Genomic DNA, 25,970 nt, shown 5'->3' with positions numbered 1-25,970 from the left:
TCTCTGAACATTGGTTATGTTCCAGACTTAGTGTACTTCAGAGTATTCATACTCTGAGGCTGAGCCATTTATTTTATTCTCATCTCACACATCATAGATGTGCATTCATATATAATGGTTTTCTATAATAACATATATGTGATAGGCCTATCTCACAACAAATGTGGAGTAAAATAAAGTGGAAACTTTCTTTTTTAAATTAATATACTTATCAAATTATATCATGTAATTCTTGTTTACTTAAAGTAATAAAAATATGGTGATGCAATAAGAATGTAAATCACCATTTAAAAAAAACCCAGAAAGAAGCATGGTGCACTTCTTATAGGGTCAGTTTCCATGAGGACTCCTGGATTCAACGCTCTGTTGAGAATGTTTTTCTGTGACCAAGACCTGGGGCCTCATTTATAACCGGTGCGTACGCACAAAACAGGCCCTGAAAGAGGCGTACGCCACTTCCGACGCATAAGTTGTGATTTATAAAAACAAACTTGACGGGAAAATGTGCGCACCTGCACGCAAACTCTGACCCTTGCGTACGAACGTTTTGGAGACGGAGCAGTTTGGCGACACCGATGGTGAGCTGGAGTTAGATGTTTTTTGGGTCACTTTTAGACAGAAAATCGAAATAAAATTATAGGCTACATATACAGAAAGATAATACAAATATAATTTCACTCACTAAGCCTATCACTTGAAGCAAATATCCACATCTTAAATGCGCGCGCCAGCGAGTGCGTTGGGCCGTTTATTGAAACTGACGCATATCTAACGGCAGATGAAGTAAAACTGTAAATCTTCATTATGAGTCCTAATCATAAATAGGCTACAGTTTATAAAACAATGATTTAAACTATGTTTTATTTCTGATATAAACATTTAGATTAAATATGCCATTCTCATTAACGGAGTTAAACACTTAAACTAGCCTACATGACATTTAGGCCTACTGAAAAGTAAAAAAAAATATATATATATATATTCAATAAATAGCCTATAAATATTTGTTGTGGATGCAATGCTTTTGAACACTTTTCCTTTAGCATGCTGTGCAAAGATTGTGCAAATATAATGCACAACAAGGTCGATCTGTTTCCATTAAAAATATAAATCAATTAAAAAGACTATTTGGCCAGTGGAAAAGATTGAGAAAAACTTTCTCTGAAATGTATTTTACACTATTTTATTTATTTATTCAAAAACAAGGCAAGGATAGGCTACTAAATGATTTGTATTTATGTAATGTGACGGCACATCCGTATTTCATAGTTTCCTAATGTCTTGTACCCAGAGCTGCTTGTACTGTTAAACATGTTATCACGTGGATGGATAATCATATGCAAATGATATGCAGATGAGGATATGCATAGTAAAACTAGGCGTTGTAAGCTCCATATATGGTTATTTCGGGGAGGAGACGCATGTGCGCACAATCTTCCGCTGAGTGGGATTTATAAAGTGAATCCTGCGCAGGTTCTGGCGTACGCACGGTTTTATAAATCTGAATATTTTTTTGCGTACGCCATTTTTGGCTTTCGGGCGCACGTACACTTTTAGTAAGGATCCTACGCACAGTTTTATAAATGAGGCCCCAGAACATGAACACAGGAAACACTGGGGTTGATATACACATAGGGCTGTCTGTATTAGGTACATATTTTGAAGAAGTAATTACTTCCTGAATGCTAAAAAGTATGTTCTATATAATATGAATGTGTATAGTATGGATGTAATCTGGACGTACTACATTTGCCATGCTGTCATCATGACCTACGTCAGTTGCGTTGCTTCACTGTCATTCATAAATTCTCTCCCGTGGTCTCATGGGATAGTAAAGTGTCCATCTTATACACACTTCAGAATCTCGCCGGAAGTAGTAGATCATCCGGGTACTTTTTGTCTACTCTTTTATGATACTGTTAATTCAGACATACTTTTTCAGACATACATTTTGTCTTGGAATGAATGAATGAATCTTATGTACACTGAACAAAATTATAAACGCAACACTTTTGTTTTTGCCCCCATTTTTGGGTCATCACCAACACATCTCCTTTGCATAAAGTTGATCAGGTTGTTGATTGTGGCTGGTGGAATGTTGGTCCACTCTTCAATGGCTGTGCGAAGTTGCTGGATATTGGCAGGACGAACACGATGTCGTATACTTTGTACGACGACGAACTGCACTCAGGTCGAGACCCCGATGAGGACGATGAGCATGCAGATGAGCTTCCCTGAGACGGTTTCTGACAGTTTGTGCAGAAATTATTTGGTTATGCAAACCGATTGTTGCAGCAGCTGTCCGGGTGGCTGGTCTCAGACGATCTTGGAGGTGAAGATGCTGGATGTGAAGGTCCTGGGCTGGTGTGGTTACACGTGGTCTGCGGTTGTGAGGCCGGTTTGATGTACTAGTGATGTTATGTATGACACTGAAGCTTCGATATGCGTATCGCACATGCGACACAATTTCTAGTGAAGCCCCGTATCGGGGTGTGTATTGGTTTACTAGAGTCACGTGATCTACGACAAATGAAGCCTCACTTTCTGTCCAATCACGTGCGTGTTTTGCTTTGGGTGTCAGAAGGCTCAAACCCCAGATCTTATTTAATGAGTCATTGTTGGCTCAGTCTGGTTGATGGGTTTGTGAGGAGAGAAAATTAATTTATTTAATGAGCAAATCAAACACAAACATGTAAGACGTTTATTTGTACACATAACATTGAAACTATGGAGTGTGTTGTGGTTGCTTCATCTGCCAGAGCTTCTAACACAGGCTTATGGCTGCTTCATTTTAAATATGCCCCAGATGGCGCTGTTCTCGATACTCTCGAAGCTTTGAATCTTTTCCCGGAACAGTCAGGGGAAAGCCTCAGTGATTCTTGAGGCTTAATTTCCCCATCTCTATGATGTACTGCCAAATTCTCTGAAACACCTTTGGAGACAGCTTATGGTAGATACATTTTGCAACATCTGTGGCATTGTGCTGTGTGATAAAACTGTACATTTTAGAGTGGCCTTTTATTGTGACCAGCCTAAGGCACACCTGTGCAATAATCATGCTGTCTAATCATCATCTGGATATGCCACACCTGTGAGGTGGATGGATTATCTCGGCAAAGGAGAAGTGCTCAATAACACAGCTTTAGACAGATTTGTGAACAATATTTGAGAGAAATAGGCCTTTTGTGTACATAGAAAAAGTCTTAGATCTTTGAGTTCAGCTCATGAAAAATGGGGGCAAAAACAAAAGTGTTGCGTTTATTATTTAAATCAGTATATGTATGGTGTATTATATATGGATATGTTTTCTATGGAAACACTGTTCCTATAGCTCAAACAGTATAGGGTATGGTACCCTGTCATGGGTTCATTACCCATGAAATGCATGAAGTGATAAAAATGTATATCTGTGTGTATACCAATGTAGGACAATTTGGATTAAAGCATCTGCCAAATGCACAAATGTAAAATAAATCTGGGTTTAGGTCATCATATCAATTGTATAGGAAAATGATTAAGAACCAAATGTAAACATGTACACTTTCTGCATCTTTAAAACAACACTTGTCATTTTGTCATTTCAGCTCTAAATTAACTGCCTGCTCAACCATTTCAACTGGAGACACGCAATGTGTGAACTGATATTGAAAGAAATGTAATCTTGGTCCCCAGGAATCCAAATGCTCTACCAACAAACCTGAAGATATAAACAACTGTTGAGGAGTCTAAAGGGCTTTATATTAATTAGCCTACCTCAACCATCCATGTTGATGAACTCAACCTCAACCAGCATACAGATGATTTTACTGTGGTTTGCTTCTATAACTTCTTTCTGGACTTCCTGCTCTCAAGTTTAAACCAAAAGAGCTTGACGGCATCACTCGGTGCAGAGAAAACCAATGTGTCTTGCTTGGATCCATAACAATGCAGTACTTTATCTAATGTGTTGAAGAAACCATAACAGAGTTTATGAAGTCTGGAGATGAAATGTTTGCCTCTGCTTTTCAAATCAACCTCTCTTGCACCTTATGTAAACATGATCAATTTTGGGATAGTTTTATTTATTGCTGCTACTTTGACTTTCAAATTGTGTCTCAGCACATGTGCTCGTGCTGAATATAAGATAAACGGAGAATGCTGCCCCATGTGTGCGCCAGGTAAAGTATACATTGTTTAGCAGCAGTTCAGTGTGACCCAGGGAACCTATGTCTTTCATTGTAATCATTTATTCTTGCATGAAGTGACTCCTCAATTTTTTATTTATTTTTTACATTTATAGGAAACCATGTTATTTGGCATTGCTCTGTAGATACAAGTACAACTTGTGTTCCATGTTCTGCATTAACTTACATTGATGAACCCAATGGGTTAGATAAATGCTTTCCCTGCTCTGTCTGTGATGCAGGTGAGTTTGTACTGCAAAATAAAGACTTTAAATACAAGGATGTGTTATAACATATTACATTTTATTTATTTAAGATTTTTTTAATGTTTTTCACAGAACAAGGACTAGGAATAAAGAGAAGCTGCACACGCTCTGCAGATACTGTCTGTGAGCCACTGGTGGGATTCTACTGCATTGAACAAAATAAAGGCAGCTGTAGATTTGCTGTGAAACACTCTGAATGTCACCCTGGACAGTATATCAGACAAGCAGGTGTTTTTCTTTTTCTTTTTTTACATGGCAATGGCAATGGAGTGGGAGGACAACTAGCTTTAAAGTCTCCCTGAACCGGAAGTTGCAACCGACTGTTGTGACGTATTTCCAAGTAAAACAAAATATTGAATAGAGGCCAGGGTTTTATTTTAGTGCACCTCCTCTCCATCCTTCGCTCATAGCAGACTGATGGTTGGAGCTTTAAGGATATTCAACCCAAGCTGTAAAACTGGTGTCATCAGAAAAGAAACGCCATTCCAGAGTGGAAGCAAATTTTCTGCTCCAAAAATTTTGATTAAAGATGACCATGACAAACACATTTTTTTCTGTATTAACTTGCACAGATTAATTGTTCACCACAAGACTATTAATGTTCGCTAACAAAGTAAATAGGGTCAATTTTGATTTCATGATGACTTTAAAAATGTAATTGGATACAAGAATGATACCGGTAGTAGTTTGTAATGCTAGACTCTCAGAAAGTCATTCATTATTTTATTATGCTTACAGGAACAGCATTTACTGATCTTGTATGTGTCAACTGCACGGAAGGCACTTACTCTAACGGCTCTTTTACTACCTGTCAACCACATTCAATGTGAGTAATTAATATTCACAATTGTTAAAAATGTATTACAGGACAACCAGATATTCTAACATTGCTCACATTTACAGATGTGAGAGTGAAGGCCTTAAAGAAATAAAACCAGGAACAATGTCATCTGATGTGGAATGTGGGAAGTCAATTACAGTTCGTATCATCGTTGGAGTCATTGCTGTAATCATTGGTGTTTTGGTGACTGCTGTTGGGATCACAATATATTGCAAATTAAAACAGAAAAGAGGTAAGACTGTAATTATATATACACTCCTGGGCAAAAAAAGAAAGAAAAAAGGATCAAGCCAAAAAAAAAGCAAAAATATTAACCATTTTAATCACAAATCACTGGTCAGGAAATTAGCAAGAATTGGCTTCAAACAGTTCATTAGTAGTTGGAAAAATGTAAGACCAAATATTCCCTATAGTGTTCAAATTTGGACTTTAACCCGGTCAAAACATGAGCCTGATGGACTTCTCGAGCCATTTATTGGTTGTCTTTGCAATTTGGGATGGAACATTGTCTCGTTGAAAAATAACATCTGATCATTACTCTTTAGATAACAACTTTTCATTTGTGGGAAGCAAGCCATCCTGCAATATTCTCCTGTAGTTACTCCGAAGCATTAAATTACCTTTCACAGTGAAGTAGCTCACCTATACCAGCAGCTAAATATACTCCCCACACAATGACATCTCTTCCTCCATGCTTCACTGTAGTAGAGATGCATTTATTATTTCTCACCAGATTTTCAAAGACACTGCTCGTTACTACAAAATAAAATCAAAAGAAATGTGGGTTTGAGGTTTGGCGAATCACTGCTCCTAGATTGCATGACGCACGCTCTATTTCAGCGTAAAGCTTGTTTGTTGCCATGGAGGAGGATGCACAACTGAACCCGTGGAAGCGCGAGCCGCGGCCGCGCGCGAATCCCAAACGCGACGCTTTACGAGATAAGATGCAAGTGGCTAAACTAAACCGCTGATTTACGATAGAAGTTTTAAACGACCGACATAAATAATCAGTTTGCAAAGCTCATCTTCGGTAAGGGGAGATTTACAGGTAAAGATAAAGAGACTGAGGGAAGAAGAACGAGAGATGGAGATGAGAAAGGAGAGCAGGTAACGTTAGAGCAATAGCCTTTTGCATACTGTGCCCAGAATGAGAATAACTTTATTACAATGGATTCCTATTTAACACAGATATACATATGTTTTTTGCCAATGACAGTGGAAAAATAATATGCCCCCGAACGCCCTAGCAAGATCACTTTTGGGACCTCTGTATTTATAAAACCCTGTGTACGGCTATTGCACTGAATATAAAATTATATTTTTGAAAAATACAATGAATTATAAGGCTGTACAGAACAGTGCACTATTGCAGACTGATTTTTTCTTAGTAGAGCTAACTTAAAGTAGGCCTACATGCAGTGCGAGATAAACGATAACACAAGTACAGTAGGCTACAGGCTACAAAACACAAACAACAGCAGGTTGTACCAGTTAATAGTATGCCTAGTATAAGAAATCCACAATAAAGTTCACAATCAAAGTTAACCGCTTGCTTAAAAAAAAAAAAACTTTTTTACTTAAAATACTTAAGTACATTAAATATCAGAAAATTACTTTTCATACTTAAGTACAGTATAAATCAGATACTTTAAGACTTTTACTTAAGTAATATTCTAAAAGGTAACTTTTACTTCTACCAAAGTCTTTTTCTAGTACCATACTTGTACTTTTACTCAAGTATTGCTTTCTAGTACTTTATACAACACTGCTCTGGAGCATCACCATGTAATTCGTGTTTCATTATGATTCATCACTTCAACAAACTCCTATATTCTGCCCCAAAATAAATCCTGACTTTGGTGTTTTTGTGAGACAGCATTGGCTTTTTAAGTAGTGCATTTGCTTAAATGTTGCTAATTCCTGACCATTTTTTTTTAGATTCAAATTGTTACTCAATGCCAATACAAGAGAGTAATCCCGCTTTGGCGGAAGATAGATCAATACCGGAAGGTGCCTGTGAACCAGTAAGTAAAAATTAAGCTGTGTATGATCATAGTTTATTTGTTTTTAATTTTTTTATATATATATTTAACAAAGCTATAATTCATTAAAGGGGTCATATCATGGGGAATCAAATTTTACATTATCTTAGATAAGTTCACTGTACCGTTTGCATTTATTTAGTGTTCAATGCATTTCAGTATGCCAGTTACAGCACAGATTGTTTTAAAAACACACTGTAATGCAAACTTTGCAAACTGTAAACCCACATCACAGGGCACAGCAGCAGAAATTACACTTTAAAATAATTCAGACGAGACCACTTTGGCAAGTTACTTGGGTTTATTAAACACATTTATCTTTGGCTATATGGTTCCTGGGGGGTCCTTATTGCTCCATAATTATACAGAGCTTTAGCATTAACCCCTTCACAGAACCATCAGCTTGAGTAATATACTGATGATTAAGACACTTTAGTAATGTCTTTAATGTAAAACAGTTTTAACATGTAGACGTAGCAGTAAATCCCTGGACCTATACTGTAGCTTGAGAATGACTGTCTCTCGGCGATAATGTCCGTGACAGCTACATGTAGGACTTGAAAGCCTTGGTAATCTGAAACAAAGAGACGACAGCCAAAAGGTGCACAGAAATATGCTTGATACTTATAGTGGTGAGGGCGGGAGGGTTGCGAGCAGTTGGAGCATGCTTCCCGAGCAGTAGTGCCACGTGTATACAGTATATATCCTCCCAGTCTAATAGAGTAGTGGTTCGAGCCTACGTGGCCTGTCTGAACTAATGCTGTGCTCGATGAGTACAGAAAGCAAAATACAGAAATTTGGGAAAATCATGCAAATGTCTTTTATATTAAAAGTACTATAATATTCTGATATTGGGATACGTTGAGTGGATATTGATTATCTTCACTTTGTTCCACATCAGACGTCACCAGACTCAGTGACTCCTCTTGTAACCAGAAATAGTAGGTAAGAGCCAATGAAGGATCATTAGGAGCTGCATATTACAATAGCCCTATACTCAAATTAAATTGGTTGTTGTTCTTCATTTTCAGTGATATAATAGATCCTGAACCTTCATCCTAATCACATTCAGAACAAGCTTCACAGCAGGTATCAAATATGTTTATTATCATTAGTAAATATCATTAACCCCTTATATTGGCATTGGCATTACATATTTAAAACAGTAATATCCTATACTAAACCTAAACTAATCTTGACAAACTATATATCATTTGAAAGCTTACAATCTCTAATTGACATATTTGGTAACTGATTTTCAAAATAAATTACACAGGAGCCGTTATTTATCAATTTGCAACAAGAATATTTTCATACTCCTAAGGTGTGTTCAGACCTTTATTTTGAAATAGTGATGAACATGAAAAATCATGAAAGAATGGTAGAAACCTCAGTTTGTTTTCATGCCAAGAGTTCAAAAGATAGCATCCATTAAATTCTTTTAGAAAAATAATAGATTCACCATTTGTGATGTGGCAGCGAGCTATAATGCGCACATACGTGTTCTTTTTGTGTTTCTTAGAGGTTGAATTAATTTCAAAATCTGCCAAACTTTTGCCTAACCATCCTATACTTCTGAATAGGATGTCTACTTCATAAATTGTATGAAAATTGTAAAAATAATGGTTCAGATCACTCAAACAACATATGGAAATGGAGGTGCCCTTAGATGGGCAGTAATGTCAAATATAGCTGCAAGCAGCGATTACGGGCCCAAGCCGGTGGCACCGCCACCCCGGTGCCTTTAGTTGCACTAAAGTGCAAATTTAGCTAACAGTAACGTTAGTTAAAACTAGTAACAACACAACAACCGTAACATTAACTTCAATTACGAAAGAGTACTAGATAACTTCGCAAAACTAAGTTAGCTGGTTGCATAGCTATAAAATTAAGCTATAAAGGAAGGAATCTCTATAACGTATGTAACTGTTACATTATGTATCTGTAACCGTTCATCCGATCAACTTTACACTTGAGTGTGAAGTTATTTGGATGAGCAGGTATCCAGACAACTGCAAGCACAGACTAATAAATCCTGTTTTGTTTTATCAGGCAAACCAGCCTATGAAATGCTGGAGTGTCATCCCGACTGGGTACCGTCATTACACCTTGGCCACACAGAAGTAAAAAACACACACACACACACACACACACACACACGCACACACAGCGTTTTAACCGGAGGACAAAGAGACAGCAAGCTGTACAGAGGTCACAGGTGGATGAAGCTGCACCTCCAGATGAAGCTGCACAGAGTTTATAAGTGGATGACACTGCACCGGAGGATAACAGAGAACAGCAGGAATGCAGTTTTTGTAGCCACAGGCGTGCTGAAATTAACCGCTTGCTGGAGGAGAACAGGATACTGAAGGAAGAGCTCTCCCAAAAGAAGATGGATGAGCATTTCTTTAAAGATGATGATGTGAAGGTAAAGTACTACACTGGGCTTCCATGTTTTGATGGGCGTGCTGCAGCAGCTTCTTCCTTGCCTGCCACAGACTGTCCGAAAACTTTCGCCTTTTCAGATGCTCGTCTTAACTCTGTTGCGCCTGAGGCTGAATCTGCCAATCCAGCACATTGCTTGCATCTTCTGCATAGACCGTAAGACTGTTTCCACTACGTTCAGAGACACTATAGCTACAATGTTTACACACCATAGCCCTTTGGTGCACTGGCCTGAGCGACATTGCTTGCAAGGTAGCATGCCACATCAGTTTGTTGAGGCTTTTGGCAATCGTGTTTCAGTTATTGTAGACTGCTTTGAAATTTACATTGAGAGAGCATCAAATCTGAAAGCTAGAGCACAGACATTTTCTCACTACAAACACAGGCACACCCTCAAGTATCTTATTGGCAAGTATTCATAAAACATGCCATAAACCTTATGAACTGCATGTTACATACTATGTGTTAATAACCTAACTTTACCTTCAAACGGCTTCATGTTTAACTGCTTCTTTTTTTCTCTTTTTTATTTTTTATTCTTTACATTGTGTCTTGTTTTTTTATTTTATTTTTATTGTATTGCCTCCTTGAAATGTATTTTAACTGTTTTAATCTGTAAGGTGTCTTTAAATAAAATGTATTACAAAATGTATCACTAATAAAATGTATTATTATTATAAATAAACAGCCGTGTCCTAAAAGATGGCCGCCGCTACCCAGAATGCTTTGCGTCGTGACGTAGTTGCCCATTCTCTATAATTGGTTTAGCAGAAGTCCCACAAAAAAAAAAAAAAAAAACACATGACAGCAGCCGATCGAAGCAATAGCATCCAGCTGCAGCCCCGCAGACTCACCTCCGGCTGGACACCAGTGGATAGACAGCCTACGTCATTTCCTTTTTCTCCGTCATTTCCGTTTCGCCGCTAATTTCCGTTTTCACCTCTGGATTGACATATATTCATTTTATATTTTCAAAATATTTATTTTCTGTTTTCACCAGTGGATAGACAGCATTCTTTGCAGGCTTTTGCACACGTCTTTAAAGGGTAACTAAACACTAAACCAACTTTTTTTAGTTAATGATCTGTACGAATGGAGCTTCATAAATGCTGTTCATTGATTCGAGTACTTTTTTTAACATTTGAGTATAAAGTGTTTTAATTTTCAAATATATGGTGTAAAAACGTCTGAGTGCTGCCCTCTTCAGGTTAAACGGAATCTCCTGAAGTAGGGGTACTCTCTGACGTAGGGTACTCTGTGACGCTGCGAGCTCACCACGCCCCTGGCAGCCGCTGGTATAAAAGCATCTGGTTCCGTCAACACCAGAGCGAGTCAGGAGCTGGAAATTGGAATTACGAGTTTTGAAAACGACCAGGGTAACGTTAGCGTATTTTAGCATCTAGTTAGCATAGCATTTATAGTTATTTAGATTATTTCGTGTAGCCTAGGTAGTTATTTAGCATAGTTGTTAGTGTTGTTAGAAGCATAGTTAGTTAGTAGCATAGTATTGCATCAGTTAGGATAGTGTAGATTTATAGCATTAGCTTTATCTGTGTTTAGTACAGTGGTTAGGCTGGTAACTTATAGGTGAAGTGTTGCCGGTTGCAACAGCACTGCTGGACTGTATAACTTCCCACCAGACTTAGAAATTAAACAAGACGATCTTTTTTAAATAGCTAGTTTGTGCATTTGAATTCTGACATGACCTATCATCATCGACAGTTTATTATTTTTTCTTACCGCTGACATCTGCATGGCGCGTCAAATTTGAAAAGTGAATGACGATACGGAAATGACGTCAATTTGAAAAGGAAATGACGTCTGCTGTCCATCCACTGGTGTCCAGCCACTGGTGTCTAGCTAGAAGTGAGTCTGCGGGGCTGCAGCTGGATGCTTCTCGATCGAAGCTCCACCCGCCCTGACTCGCCTGTCCCTGATCTGTATTTCCGCTTGTTATGTTTTATGGCGAATTTTTTTGATCGCATACGATATTTGTCTCTTTTGATGTAACGTTAAAGATTAAATATAGACGTTCCATAACGTCTACGCCCGAGCTCTATTAATGGGGTTTCTGTCGGTTACTGAAGACGCGCTCTAGTTTCGGTCTCCAGGCAGGAGAGCGCCGTCGTCTAGGAAAATACAAAATGGTGGATGGAGTGAATATGCAAGTCACGAGTCTATTTTGTATATCTGGTAAGGGCGATGACCAAAGTTGTCAGACAATTAACTGATCATAATGGAAACGTAACCGTTTAACAACAATAACGACAAAGCATGGCTAGAGGCCGTAGGGTAACTTATCTGACACAGTTGAGTAACGTTAAAGTTGGCAATAAATTCACAGATTCGAACTTTCCGGGTCAATAACTCGTGAGTTAAGCGTTGTTACTACACAAATAACACCTCTTTAAAATCGTAGCAGTAACGTAGACAAGCCACTACAAATTTTTCCTAAAAACTAGCTTTCCTTCGCAGTGGACAAAATACATTGATCTCTAAGCGCAGGCGGCTGAGAGACACAGATCCGAAGGGACTGTCTGCAAATTGCAAAACCCGATAAGCTTTTCTACAAAATCAGTCAATAACTACAACGGTAGCAGCTACACACTGTAGTGTCACCAAATTCATTTCATACAGAATCTCTCCTGGTGGTTATACTACATCACTTTGTTTATAAATGTCTTTTTGTATGATTTTTATTATTAAAAAATATTCAATAACTTCACTGTAATACACTGTATTGTTGCCATATTCAGTTCACTTATCACTGCTGTCCTGATGGTTATTCTACAACACTTGTTTTGAAAAATTGTCCTTTTGCATAATTTGTATGATTTTATTTAATTATGAAAAATATATACAATAACTTCACTGTAATTCCCTGCATTGTTGACAAATTCAGTTCACACATCACTGTCGTCCTGCTGGTTATTCTACAGCACTTTGTCTGGATAAATGTCCTTTGTATAAATTGTATAACCAGCAATAAAGTGTGAACTGAATTTGGCAACAATGCAGTATATTGCAGTTAAGTTATTGAATATTTTTCATAAATAAAAATCAGGCAATTTTTTTTACCTCAAAATAACTGATGTAGTATAACCATCAGGACATCAGTGATGTATGAACTGAATATGGAAACAATGCAGTGTATTACAGTGAAGTTATTTAATATTTTTAACAATAAAAAATTATGCAAAAAGACATTTGTCTAAACTAAGTGTTGTAGTATAACCAGCAGGACAGTAGTGATGTGTGAACTGAATTTGGCAACAATACAATGAATTACAGTGAAAGATATTTCACAATACAAAAAATCATAAAAACTATGCAAAAAAAAAAAAGGGTTGTGGCGATTTCGGATTCAACCCTTGACTGGTATACAGTATGTTTAACAAGTGTTTTCTTTGAATATTCTTTAATAAACGCGGTTTAGAAAATATTTGATGAAGCGTTAAATGATTCAACGGTGTTCAACTTATTTTGTCTTCGCAGGTTTTTGTATTTTACTCGCACTTGGAAATCCTTGTGGTCCAAATGAATATAAATCTGCTAATGGAGAATGCTGTCCAATGTGTAGTATAGGTAAGTTAACACACCATTACTTCTAAATATGAGAACTATGTTAGTAATGCAAAGCACAAACACACAGTGAGAAACACTATAGTAAGGTTTTCTTTTTGTTTTGTGATCCTACATTATACAAAATACTGCCAAATCAATTATTAAATTCCACATGCATACTAAATTCTTTATCCCTGCACAAGTACATGGATGCACTCATAGTTAAAATAAAACAAAATGCATATCTAACATTTTTGCAGAATTACCTTTGGGTGCAGGTCTACACTCTTTCCAGAGTGCTACAAACTGCTATTGTGATGGTACTAGGGGTGTGACGAGATTAAAACGCGACGAGATTTCTCGTCAAGGTGAAAAGTTGTCTCGTGAGTTATGTCAGCGTGATGGAGCGTGAGGGTGAAATTAGTATTGAAGATCCCCCTGCCACTTTTAAATCATTTGTGTGGCAACATTTTGGTTTTCCTGCGGAAATAAGGAACGGCGAAAAGGTGACAGACAAGACGAACACAATATGTAAACATTGCAAGAAAACAATGCCGTACACCGCGGCTAACACGAGCACTATGCAAAAACACTTACAGAAATACCACAGCTCTCTACTAAATCTAGCTGCACCTGCGACAAGAACATTAAAAGGGCAAACAACTCTAAATGCCTTTGCATCTATTTCACCTTCAAGTGCAAGAGCCACGGCAATAACGAGAGACATCGGCGTTTTCATTGCAGCTGATATGAGGCCATTTTCTGTGGTGGAAAATCTGGGATTTCGGCGACTCCTCCACACACTGGAACCGAGGTACACAATCCCATCACGCGTGCATTTTACTCACACTGTGGTCCCAAACCTCTACAAAGAAGCCAATGTCAAGGTTGTACAGACTCTGAAAGAGGCAGAAAGCATCGCCATTACAACTGATGGTTGGACTTCTAGGTGTACGCAGGGCTATATAACAATTACAGCCCACATAATCAACAGTGACTGGGAAATGTTAAATCGTAATATGGATGTGGCTGTGCGTGAGGCAGGATTAGAGCCGCACATCAAGTGCTTTGCACACACGATAAACCTCGCTACCCAGGCTGGCCTCTGTGTTGCGCGTGTCAGTCGGTTGCTTGGGCGGGTGAGACGAGTAACAGCTTTTTTTCACCGGAGTTCAACGGCTGCCGCGTTATTCATGTCCAAGCAGAAACTGCTACAACTGCCACCACACAAATTAATCATGGACGTTTCCACGCGATGGAATAGCACTTTAGATATGCTGGTTCGTTACCTGGAGCAGCAAGCTGCCATTTCAGCAGCTCTCACCAGCCCTGAGATGAGACAAAATGCCCGTAACATTGATACACTGGACAGCAGCGATATCTTGAAAGCCGAAGATCTTGTGAAGCTGCTGAATACTTTGAAGACAGCCACCACAGTCTTATGTGAGGAGAAGAGCCCCACAGTGTCTCTCATTGTGCCACTGAAGAGCATGATTGAACAGAGCTTGGCGCCAAATGACGGCGATTCCCCCACCGTGACAGACACAAAGAAAGCAATCCTCAGTAATATTTCAGGGAGATACAGCGGAGATGCATACAATCTTCTGTTAGAGAGCACTGCGCTGGAGCCAAGATTCCAGACTCTACCGCAGCTAGACCATAACCAACGAGAGTCTGTCTTCCTGAGGGTGCAGAAAAAGGCAGAACAATTACAGCAAAATCAGGTATACATCAATTTGAATTGCTTTACTCCTTTTGTAAGTGTGTGTGAATTTTTTTCCCCAGTACCAACTGAAAATGTTTAATGGATTAATGCTGTGTGTGTGTGTGTGTGTGTGTGTGTGTGTGTGTGTTAGAAACATGACAGCATCAGAGTGTGTGTGTTTGTGTTTAGAGGGAGAGGGGGGACTGCTTTGCTGCTTAAGGTTAAAACCAGTGTTTCTGCTGTTTAAAGACCACAGGTGAGAAGAGTACAGAGAGGAGAGAAGAGGCAGCAGCTCACTGTTCCACACATGGAGGTGAGGGGGCTCTGGGAGTCGAGTCAGAAGAGGGAGAACCTGCTTCCAAGAAGACAGCGCTTGAGGATCTACTAGGGGACTCTTTCTCTAAGACAGAAAAGTCCAGCAGAGGGACTGAGAAGGAAATTGATCTCTACAGAAGAGAGGCCTCTATCCCACTCAGTTGCTGCCCTCTGAAGTGGTGGAGAGAAAACGGCTCTAAATATCCTTTGCTGTCTCCACTTGCCAAAGCATACCTTTCCATCCCTGCTACCTCTGTTCCAAGTGAGCGTGTTTTTTCTACGGCAGGAGACATAGTTACTGCCAAAAGGTCTCAACTGCTGCCAGAAATCGTCGACATGCTTATATTCTTGAAAAAGAACATGACCATTTCTTAGGCTGTTCTGTATAGTTAATTTATCTCTTACATGCATGAAGAAAAAAATTTTTTCTGTTTGCACTTGTTGTTTTGAAAGAGCAGTACTTTGATTATGGATACACTTACTGTTTGCATTTAAAGTGTTATTTATTTCTGTTATTTTATTTATACTGTTTTATATTTTTTTATGTTCGATTTGTGGAAAGGAGTTAGATTTCTCATGTGAAATCGTACAGGGGTGAAGCCAGTCAGTTCATAGCAAAACATTTTGCAGTGTTTGCATGTCCTTTACTGCATAGAATTCATTAAAATATAAGTAAAATAACATTCATTACAAGTTGATTTCAAAATGCACCTAAATTGTTTTGCATTTTTGAATAAAAGACTATTTTCCATTCATATATTTCATCATTGAGGATTTCTTAAAAATTGTGTAAAAATCTCGTCTTGTCTCGTTCTCGTGAACCCAATCTCGTGACATGTCTCGTCTCGTGGAGTAAGCGTCTCGTCACACCCCTAGATGGTACTGTTTCATAACCTATACCACCTCATCTCTACCTACAGTATTCCATCTGCACAACTGTAGAGAACTTGCATGTATATATGTGAGCAAAAATCTCATCACATATCACCGTGTGATAAGGACAGGCACTTTGGGATAGTTACTCGCTGGGCCTGTAGCCCTCCTACAGTATAATCTTAGTAAAATCTTAGTAAAATAAATAAAATCTCCTGCTCAAACGCCCTCTCCGGTCTTGTTCGAGTCGCGCCAGGCGCTGGGCCACCCAGGTCCTCCTAGCGTCGAAGGTAAAGAGAGAGGGCTCGTCTCGCGCTAGCCAGACCACCTTCTAAAAGACCCGCAACACTTCTCACAGCTCCCTGTTCAGCTCAGGCGGCTGGAGATTTTGCTACTGTAAACAGGCCCGCTGCACTGCGCGCCTCTACAAACAAACGCCGTTTTCACGGCGACCCAAATAAAGCACAAAAAGAGTATGTTTTACAATCACAACACACGGGTTCACGGTTCTCCTTCACTAGGTGGCCCCCTCCCAGTTGTATTACCGACTTCTCCCAAGCCTGTATAGTCAGTCCAACACTCAGTATGTGCACAAATCACAATATAAGGGTACCAGGTCCCCCTGTGTTAGGCGGCTCGTCCCAATCTGTGTGTCAAACCCTAGCGACAAAGGCGATGGCCTGGCAAGCCATGTCGAGTTGGGTCATAAACACTATAAAGCGAGGCTACTCGCTCCAATTCGCTCGCAGACCCCCAAAGTTTCAGGCGGTTGTCGAGACTTCGGTGAGAAGCAACGTGGGTCACGTTGAAAAATGAAAGCTTTTCTGTCAAAATACAGAATCTGTTAGCAAAAGCGGCGATAGAGCTAGTCCCCCCGCGCTAAAACAATCGGGTTTCTACAGCCGCTATTTTCTAGTCCCGATAAAAGACGGCGGTCTCAGACCCATACTAGATTTGAGACATTTGAACAAGGCTCTCATGAGACGGTCTTTCAATTCAAAATGGTAACTGTCAAACACATCCTTGCGCAGATTCACCCAGGGGATTGGTTTGTTACAATGGATCTGAAAGATGCATAATTTCACATTCAGAGACACCCTCGTCACAGGCCATTCTTGAGATTCGCCTTCAAGGGTCAAGCTTATCAATACACCGTTCTGCAGTTCGGTCTATCCCTGGAGCCCTGTACATTCACGAAGTGCATGGATGCAGCGCTCTCCCCTGAGACATTTATCTCGATGACTTGTTGGCACAGTCGAGAGCCGAGCTACTGTCACACAGAGACTTGATTCTCGGCCATTTGAAATGCCTGGGTCTCAATATCAACGTAACCAAGAGCAAACTGAACCCCAGCCAGAGCGTGGTCTTTCTGGGAACAGTTATCGACTCCATAACAATGACAGCGCGGCTTACAAGAGAGAGTGAACGCTGGCAACCTCATTCAAGGCAGGAGAGCGCGCACCTCTGAAAAAACTTCTGAAAACTTCTCGGTCTCATGGCAGCAGCATCTTCAGTACTTCGTACGGGATTACTGCGCATGGGCCTGCTGCAACACTGGCTCAAACGCTGAGTGCCGACCCATGCATGGCAGCCAGGTAGCCTGCACATCATGGTTGAATCATGGCTGTCTACGGACCCTGATTCCCTGGCGGGCTCAGGACTGGTACCAAGAGGGTGTGACCATGGGAGTAGTTTCCAGGAGGAAAGTGTTTTTTACAGACGCATCCAACCAAGGTTTGGGATGCGCTGCATGAGGGCAAGCCTGCTTCCGGCCTCTGGACGATCACGGAGCAGAGCTTACATATCAACTGTCTGGAAATGAAAGCAGTTGTTTGGCCCTCAAAGCTTTTCTGTCAAACCTCAGGGGGCACCATGTCTTAGTCCGCACGGACAACACGTCAGTGGTGGCCTATATAAATCGCCAGGGTGGCATCTGTACACCATAGCGAGAGACTTCCTCTTGTGGGCACAGACCAATCTGAGATCTCTGAGAGTGGTGCATATCCCCGGCATTCAGAATCTGGGTGCAGATATGCTCTCACGGGGCAACACTCCCCTAGGCGAGTGGTCCCTGAACTCACAGACGGTCTGTCTGATATGGAGTGTGTTTGGTGAGGCCGAAGTCGACCTTTTCACCTCAAAAACCAACACTCACTGCGCAGCGTTCTTCTCGAAGAGCAGGGATGCGTTGACCCATCTCTGGCCCAGCCATCCCATTTATGCGTTTCCCCCTGTTTCAATGATCCCCCAGGTAGTAGAACGGGTCAGGGACAGTGGATGCCCACTCCATCTGGTGGCCCCGCTCTGGGAATCCAGACCGTGGTTTCAAAAGCTGGTTCAGTTATCAGACAGAGTCCCCTGGCCAGGAAAGATCTCCTCAGACAGGCAAAAGGGACGATATGGCATCCGCGACCCAACTTTATGGGCCCTCCATGTTTGGCCCCTAAACGGGTACCCAGGGACCTTCCTGAGAAGGTTTTGAACACTATCATTGAGGCTAGGGCCCCGTCTACTAGGCGCCTGTATTCTCAGAAGTGGTCGGGGTTTTCCAGCAGGTGCTCGGAAAAGCTCTTTGATCCAGGGTCATGTGAGGTATCCGTGATACTCTCCTTCCTGCAAGAGCTGTTGGACACGGGCCGTTCCCCGTCCACGCTCAAAGTGTATGTGGCAGCCATTGCAGCTCATCATGCTCCAGTGGCTGGCCAGTCACTAGGAAGAAACGACCTAGTGGTACGGTTTTAAAAAGGAGCTAGGAACCCTTCATGTTTGGAGTTTGGATTGGAGGACTCCAAGGTCATCCTCAAACCCAGACATGGCTATGTACCCAAAGTGCTCTCAACACCGTTGAGAGCACAGGTTATCACGCTATTAGCCCTTCCCCCTTCTGCTAAGGATGGGGAGGTTAATTTGCTCTGCCCTGTCAGAGCACTGAGAATCTATCTGATTTCTGCTGAGTTCTGCGTCATTCAGACAATCAGAACAGCTTTTTGTCTGCTTTGGTGGCCGATCTAAGGGTTATCCAGTCACTAAGCAAAGACTGTCTAGATGGATAGTAGATGCCATATCTATGGCATATACCTCAGTGGGTCCGGTTTGCCCTATTGGTATCAAGGCTCATTCGACTAGAGGCATGGCCTCGTCTTGGGCTTGGTCCTCTCGGTTTCCCATTCAGGATATTTGTGATGCGGCTTCCACATTTATGAAGTTTTATAATATGGAGATACATCCCCTGCAGGCGAAGGTATTTTCAGTATGATCAAGGCCTGACAGTGTCTGGTCTTGTCTACAAATTATGTCACTGTGCACAATCACATTACATTTATTATAAAATTACTAATACATTTATTAGTATTCCCCATACTAATAGACCCGACGGTGTCCGGTCCTACTGGTATATTATGTTGGTTAGCTCTGACTAGTATATTAGCTAGTAGCTAGTATATATATTAGCTAGTATATATATTACTAGACCCGACGGTGTCTGGTCTGGTCATTATATGTTTTGGGTTCTGGCTTGTTCTGTGAGCTCAGGGGTCCTGAGCTGCAGCAAGCAACCATGCTACTTATAGTGCAGCGTTTTACATGGCGTCCCCACTGTGTATAGCTACGCAATACGAAGTGACCGTTCAAAAGGGAACTACTCGGTTACTATCGTAACCTCAGTTCCCTGAGAGTAGGGAATGAGTATTGCGTAGCAAGTTGTCGCTTTAGTCGTTAAACCTGCTTAAATGGAGTTTTTCGGGGACTAATATAGGCTAAGGCCACGCCCCCTTGGCGGGCACTGACGTGATGTTAGCTCATTGGCGCACACGTCAGAGGCGCCCGTGCCATTGGATGTGCAGTTGCCGCAGCACAGCCAATGAATGAGCCAGACACTCACTGTGCTAGCTGTGCAGCTGCAAAATGCGTTTTACATTTTTAGCTTCAGTAAATCGAGGAAAAGGAGTTTCCCCCACTGCGTATAGCTACGTAATACTCATTCCCTACTCTCAGGTAACTGAGGTTACGATAGTAAATGAGTAGTTTCTGGAGCGCGATATTTTCCTCTTTGTATTAGGCTTTTTTTCTTTTCTTTTTTTTTACTCAGTAACAGATATGATTTAAAATGTAGCGAAGTACAATACAAAAAAACTTACAATTACAGATTTTAAAAACTACTTAAAAGAAGTAGAAGTACACAAAAAACTACTCAATAACGTGAGTAAATGTAATTCGTTACTTTCCAACTCTGATTCTAGTCATCTTATTGTTGTGTGTTATTATTTGTTGTTTGTAGGGTCAATGGTAGTCCATGACTGCACTGGCGATTTGAGTACCACATGTAATAACTGCATTCCAGAAACATTCATGAGTAAACCCAGCGGTCTTAAAAAATGCTTTGCATGCAGTCACTGTGCTAAAAGTAAGTTTATATTTTTTGTTTCTTTTAGCTTAGAAATTAGTCATTTTTGTATTATTGCCCTAATATAAAAGTGTTGCTAATTATGCTGTTTTAGGTCAAGGTCTTTACATTCAGAGTAAATGCACTACAAAAAGAGACACCATCTGTGATGTACTTGATGGATATTACTGCATTGGTTACTCCAATTCACAGTGCCGTCATGCTATAAAACACAGTGTTTGCAAACCAGGACAAGAAACAAAAACACTAGGTATTGTTTCTCACTGCTTAAAACTAATTTAATTTCCCCCACATAATTTAGTCTAAATCATCCTACATTTTATGAACATTTTCACTCTGTCTGCTTACAGGGACAAAAACATCAGATACAGAATGTGAAAACTGTTCTTTTGGGTTTTATTCTTCTTCTGGGCTGAACTGCACCAAGTGGACAGAGTAAGTGAAGTATTATTTTGTGCCATGTCTTCTTTAAATTTCTGTTATGTATTATTATTAAGTATTTATTGTTGTAATTTTTCCTAAGCTGTACAGCCAGAAATGAGATTCAAAGTGAAGATGGCAGTCCTGTAAAAGATGTCAAATGTGTACAGAAGAGGACAAGATATTGTCTTGTAGCTTTATGTCCTCCTGTCATATGTGCAGCTATTCTAGCAGTACTATATGGAAGGTCATGCTCAGAAGGTCAAACAGTCAATAATGGTGAGTGGACACAGAAGTTATTTTTACAAAATTTGTGTTCTCTTGAAGCAATTTTATGTTAAAGTAAAAAACTATTGTATGCTTATGGATTTTTTTTTCTCAAAGCCTTATTTTTCATAAATTTCACCTTTATTGTAAGACGCTTTCTCCTCTGTCATTTGAATGACCGGTTGACTTCTTGATTCTATGAAACCACTCCCTCAGAAACAGGCAATGGGCTCAGATTGGTTAGTTGGGCCGGTGTGTTGTAATTGGCTAAACAGCGTAGTGCACGTTGTCCGGAAACTTCACGCCCATCACCTTTACGGGCGAAAGTTGCATGTGCTCCGGTCAAATGTAAATAATGGTGCCAATACTGTATCAGTTTGAGCCAGAATCAGACCCAGAAAGCGGCAATGAAGAGAGTCAAGCAGAACCTCCCCAAACACGGCTCTTACAAAACGTTTCTGAATGGTACATTTTTTATTATTATTATTCTATTCTATTCTACTACTATTATATCATAATTTCGATACGCTGTTACTTGAAAATACCACTGCTGTTTGTTAGCTTTTGAGATACGTTTTTCTCCTGATTAAACATTTAATATAACAGAATAAATGACTGAGTAATACCGCAGCTGAAGTTTGCTGTTGCGATTACATATAATTTTTTGAACTTTATACACGGTTGTCTTATACACACAAAATAGCATCGAACTAACTGGCTAGCTACTATAAACAAACAGCGTTGGCATTGGTTTACGTTCTTGATCAAATCGAAAAATTACGTCATAAAGTATACATGGAAAATACATTTACACAATTAGTACATAATTACAAATTCAGGTTCAAAATGTTTGTACGCGTTTTTCATAGACACACGAAATAGCATAACTAAGTGGCTACTAACGCCAGCGCTGGCATTTGTTTACGTCCTTGATAAAACTAAAACATTACGTCTGAAATTATACATGCAAATACATTTAAAATGATTAAGTCTTACTTACAGGTTGTGGCCCAACAACTGCTGCCTCTGGTTTTAAAGTTGGAACTGCTTCATGTTTTAGTAACAGTTTCTTGTTTAATCCGGCATTGAATTCGTGGAGATTCTGGAAGCTGTCTTCCATAAAATGTTACGTATAAAACCCGGGAAGTATCTTGTTGTAGTCCCATTCGAGTCGTTTTTGTAGGCATTAAACTTCCTGATTTTTAAAAGACGATATATCTGCTTACGTTGAACTTTCAGCGCAGCAACTTTGCAGATACTGTTCATGCACCAACAGCAACATTACACACTATTTAAAATGAAAAAAGTGAAATCGCAATCAACCACCCCTTTTATAAATCTAATTTGAAAAGAACTTGTGAGAAACATAGCAATTAAAGGGATAGGTCACCCAAAAATATTTCATTATTTACTCACCATAATGTCTTTCCAAACCTGTATGACTTGCATTCTTCTGTGAAACACAAAAGATATTTCGATAAAAAAAAAAATTCAATGGGCTTCGCCGTTGTTTAGGCAGTGGTTTATTGCAACAAAAGATATGTTGTAGAAAGCTGGGATCAGTCTCAACCTCAGGTGGCATGTGTATGGACCACCCAGTCTCTTTACTGACGTTCTGATGCATATTGCATCAAAACCTTTTTTTTACGATAATCTGTTACTGTTTCGTTCCTAATTCATAGTCTAGGGGTATAAATAATACAAACAAACAATAACAGTTAATGTTGATGTACCCATCTCCAGACCCAGAGTCACGACAAGACACATTTTGTTTCTCAATAATGATAGCCATATCTTTTATTTAACAGATAAAAAGAGAAAAAAATTATAAAGTGTAATTAGTGAAAACAAACAACTCAAACTAGAAACAACAACTAAATGCACCGTTTTCAAATTAAAATATATTTTTTTACAAAATTAAATATTCATATATTTGCATTACTGCAAACTTGTTATTTGTCTCAATAGTACAATAGTTAAAAATAAATGTCATATTTACCTGTGCCCTTACTGTCTAACAGGTAGGCTGAAATTGAATAAAGTTATCAAACAATCTGCACTGCATAAATTATAAAATAAATATAGTCTAATCCTTATTAAAGCTACAAAAGTTCTTTAGTCAAGAGCAGTGAGTCATTTTCTCTGTTCTCTATGTCACTTGTCATCGTTGCTACGATACATGACTCACAATGACTGAAACGACCAATTAAAAGGGCATTCTCTGATGATGTTCCAAGATGTTAAAAACGCTACGCTAATCATAAACAAACGGGGAGAAATTAGTATCTACCGCACGCACCGTCTGTTTTTTTTCTTATCATAGCCTACAAATGTCTTCGTTCATAGTCTGACATATATTAGAAGCTATGTGTGTGTCTATCATGGATTTGCACTGAATTGATTCTCAAAAATACGGAACAAAGTGCGTTCCGTATCGGTTCAATACGGAACAAGACTTTTATGTGTCAAATACGGGACGATTCCGTATTATACGGAACGGTTGGCAACCCTATCCATGTCTATCGCCATGGTTACTATGACAGTACAAGCGGAAACCAGGGATAACGTAGATATTACGTCATTGACAGGCGACAAGTGAACAGGGAGTCAGGGACGAGCAATTAATTAAAATAGGAATTTCTCTGAAATTAAAAATCTTTGGGAACTTTTGGTATATTGTAAGTAAGTATACAACTGCAGGAAATATATCACACTGTGCAAGGGATTTTTGGATATTTATTTCAAACATCTTACATATTGTAGCTTTACATGTCTGGCTATGTGAGGCTATTCACTCTTATCCAGTCCATCTTATCCAAAACGATTTTTCTCAGTACTTCACTTCATTGAGGTTTTAAAATGACATTAATAAGTCAAATGATATTGCTTTGTAACATTAATAACATTTAAAGTGCATTTTATGCTTATTTGAACTACAAATGTAATTTCTTTTGTAATGTTTTCCAGGTGACAAAAGAAATTGGGTAAGTTTTCTAACCATTAATAGCCTCTTAAGGCCTTATGCCACAACATCACATACTGTGCTACTGTTTCCTAATGTGACCAACTAGTGTAATTGTAATCTTTATTAGTCCAAATAGGCTTTGTTCAGTTTTGTAAATAACTTTCCTCTGTTTTTAGTTACAGTAATAACAGTCTTCACACATTGTCATGACTTGACTGGATTTTGGTTCTTTGTTTAACAGATTCCCATTCAAGAAACAAGCCTTGGACCAGTGACAACAGGTCAAACACTGTAAGACCAACTTCCCCTGTATTATTTTCCTAGTTGAGAAGGTGACGATGTACTAAAAGCATATATTGTGTATTGTTTGTTTACAGGGAGGAAACCAACAGATGACACTTAAAACTGTATCTTATTGATGGTCACAGAGAAGTGAGAGCCTCCAGGACTCCAGAACTGTGCTTGTAAATGTTTTCACCAGAGCATCTTCAGCTAGCAGAGCAGACTAAACACCTTTTCACAATGACAATGATCTGCAACTATTGGTGGGCAGATCGAGGCTTCGTGAAACAGTTGAAGCAAATGTGCCATATTGTGTCGAGGCTTCGTGAAACAATCCGACACCCGTCTCAACGGTGACACCTAGTGGTCATTTGCAGGTGTTGATAGCCAGACCTTCAGACTGACGGCTGAAGGTCTGGAATTCATAGCAGCTTTCTTTGGCCAAGGCCCGCCCATAAGGCCGTTTGACCGACATGTCAAACAACCAATTACAGTTCGTTTCGTTCAGCGTCACGTTTCGGGGCGTGGAAATGTCCCCACAACAACAGACCGGCGTGCAACAAGTCAGTCAGTATAGAAAATCAAAGAAGGAGAAGAAAACAAGCAGTAAGTCATTGATCTGTTTGTGCACGTATAACAACAATGGGGTCTGCATTACCACATCTGATCAAAACACTGAGTAAATTAGTAGGAAACGTATGCAGACTTTGTTCACACGTCTGCGCTTTGTTTCCCGGCGGACCGAAAATAAACGCGACACTCGTGCCCCCTGGAAATCCGATAAAATTCAACCAATCAGATGACGACTTCGACATTCCTGAAGTGTTTCCAGTTAAGTGTACCATATGCATCAGACGTTTAGCCAACGTTCCGTGGGCGTGACGTCTGAGGCTGAGACTATTGTTGATCTGAAACAACCTTGACAACGAGCCATTAAATATTTGTTTTTTTATTATTGTATTTTTCTAATATATGAAGCTTGTAACCTGTATGCTTCTCACTGTGCATAGTGTTATTCTATCTATCTATCACTATATGTATACTCTGTCTGTCTATAGCCTATCAGTCAATGTGTACATTTAAGCCTAAATATTTAATATTATAATTCTGACTCTTGTCTTAAATTGACTGCACTTCTAACTTCTGGTCTCAATTCATCATATCTGGTCCTTGAGTCTTTAACTGTAAATCCCCTAACAGTTTTCAGAGTAATCTTGATAATGTATTTTTGTATAATTTGTGAAAACTATTATAACAGTATTGTAATGTTTACATTAGGCTTCTTATGATCAATAATTTGTGTTCTGTATTTTGTATTGCCCTTTGTAAATATTTTATACGCCTTTTTTTACAAACATGTCTGTGCATTGCATCTAATGATCTAAGGTCTTTTCTGTTTTTTTGTTTTTTTTTATCTGTA

The 25,970-nt window shown here is 39.5% G+C and overlaps 2 protein-coding genes across 9 annotated transcripts in view; both read left to right on the top strand.

Moving 5' to 3' along the window:
* Positions 1-10,471, top strand: part of LOC307011669 (tumor necrosis factor receptor superfamily member 5-like) — a 15,470-nt gene extending 4,999 nt beyond the window's left edge. The window contains exons 2-10 of one of the 2 annotated variants that reach the window (XM_079637622.1): positions 3,585-4,157; positions 4,280-4,405; positions 4,502-4,657; positions 5,168-5,255; positions 5,333-5,502; positions 7,209-7,294; positions 8,214-8,257; positions 8,344-8,401; positions 9,365-10,471. In XM_079637622.1, coding sequence (XP_079493748.1) covers positions 3,983-4,157; positions 4,280-4,405; positions 4,502-4,657; positions 5,168-5,255; positions 5,333-5,502; positions 7,209-7,294; positions 8,214-8,257; positions 8,344-8,374 — 876 coding nt within the window. In that variant the 5' untranslated portion in view covers positions 3,585-3,982 and the 3' untranslated portion in view covers positions 8,375-8,401; positions 9,365-10,471. The other variant, XM_079637621.1, reaches the window with a different exon arrangement.
* LOC307011666 (tumor necrosis factor receptor superfamily member 5-like) lies at positions 9,606-25,970 on the top strand. 7 transcript variants are annotated; one of them, XM_079637616.1, is made up of 9 exons: positions 9,606-9,740; positions 13,253-13,342; positions 20,491-20,616; positions 20,711-20,866; positions 20,967-21,051; positions 21,140-21,315; positions 24,271-24,287; positions 24,510-24,559; positions 24,646-25,970. In XM_079637616.1, exons 2-9 carry the CDS (start codon positions 13,330-13,332, stop codon positions 24,662-24,664), a joined length of 642 nt encoding a protein of 213 aa, XP_079493742.1. In that variant the 5' UTR covers positions 9,606-9,740; positions 13,253-13,329; the 3' UTR covers positions 24,665-25,970. The 7 variants fall into 7 exon arrangements, 5 of the variants coding, with proteins under 5 accessions (XP_079493742.1, XP_079493740.1, XP_079493743.1 ...); XM_079637615.1 differs by lacking the exon at positions 9,606-9,740 and adding an exon at positions 11,597-11,950; XR_013800455.1 differs by lacking the exon at positions 9,606-9,740 and adding an exon at positions 11,629-11,950 and having other exon boundaries at positions 24,445-24,559.

The sequence above is a fragment of the Phoxinus phoxinus genome (assembly GCF_949152265.1).
Source record: "Phoxinus phoxinus genome assembly, chromosome: 15".
NCBI lineage: Eukaryota > Metazoa > Chordata > Actinopteri > Cypriniformes > Leuciscidae > Phoxinus > Phoxinus phoxinus.
The sequence above is the reverse complement of the archived record's forward strand: the minus strand, read 5'-3'. Positions and strand labels throughout refer to the sequence as shown.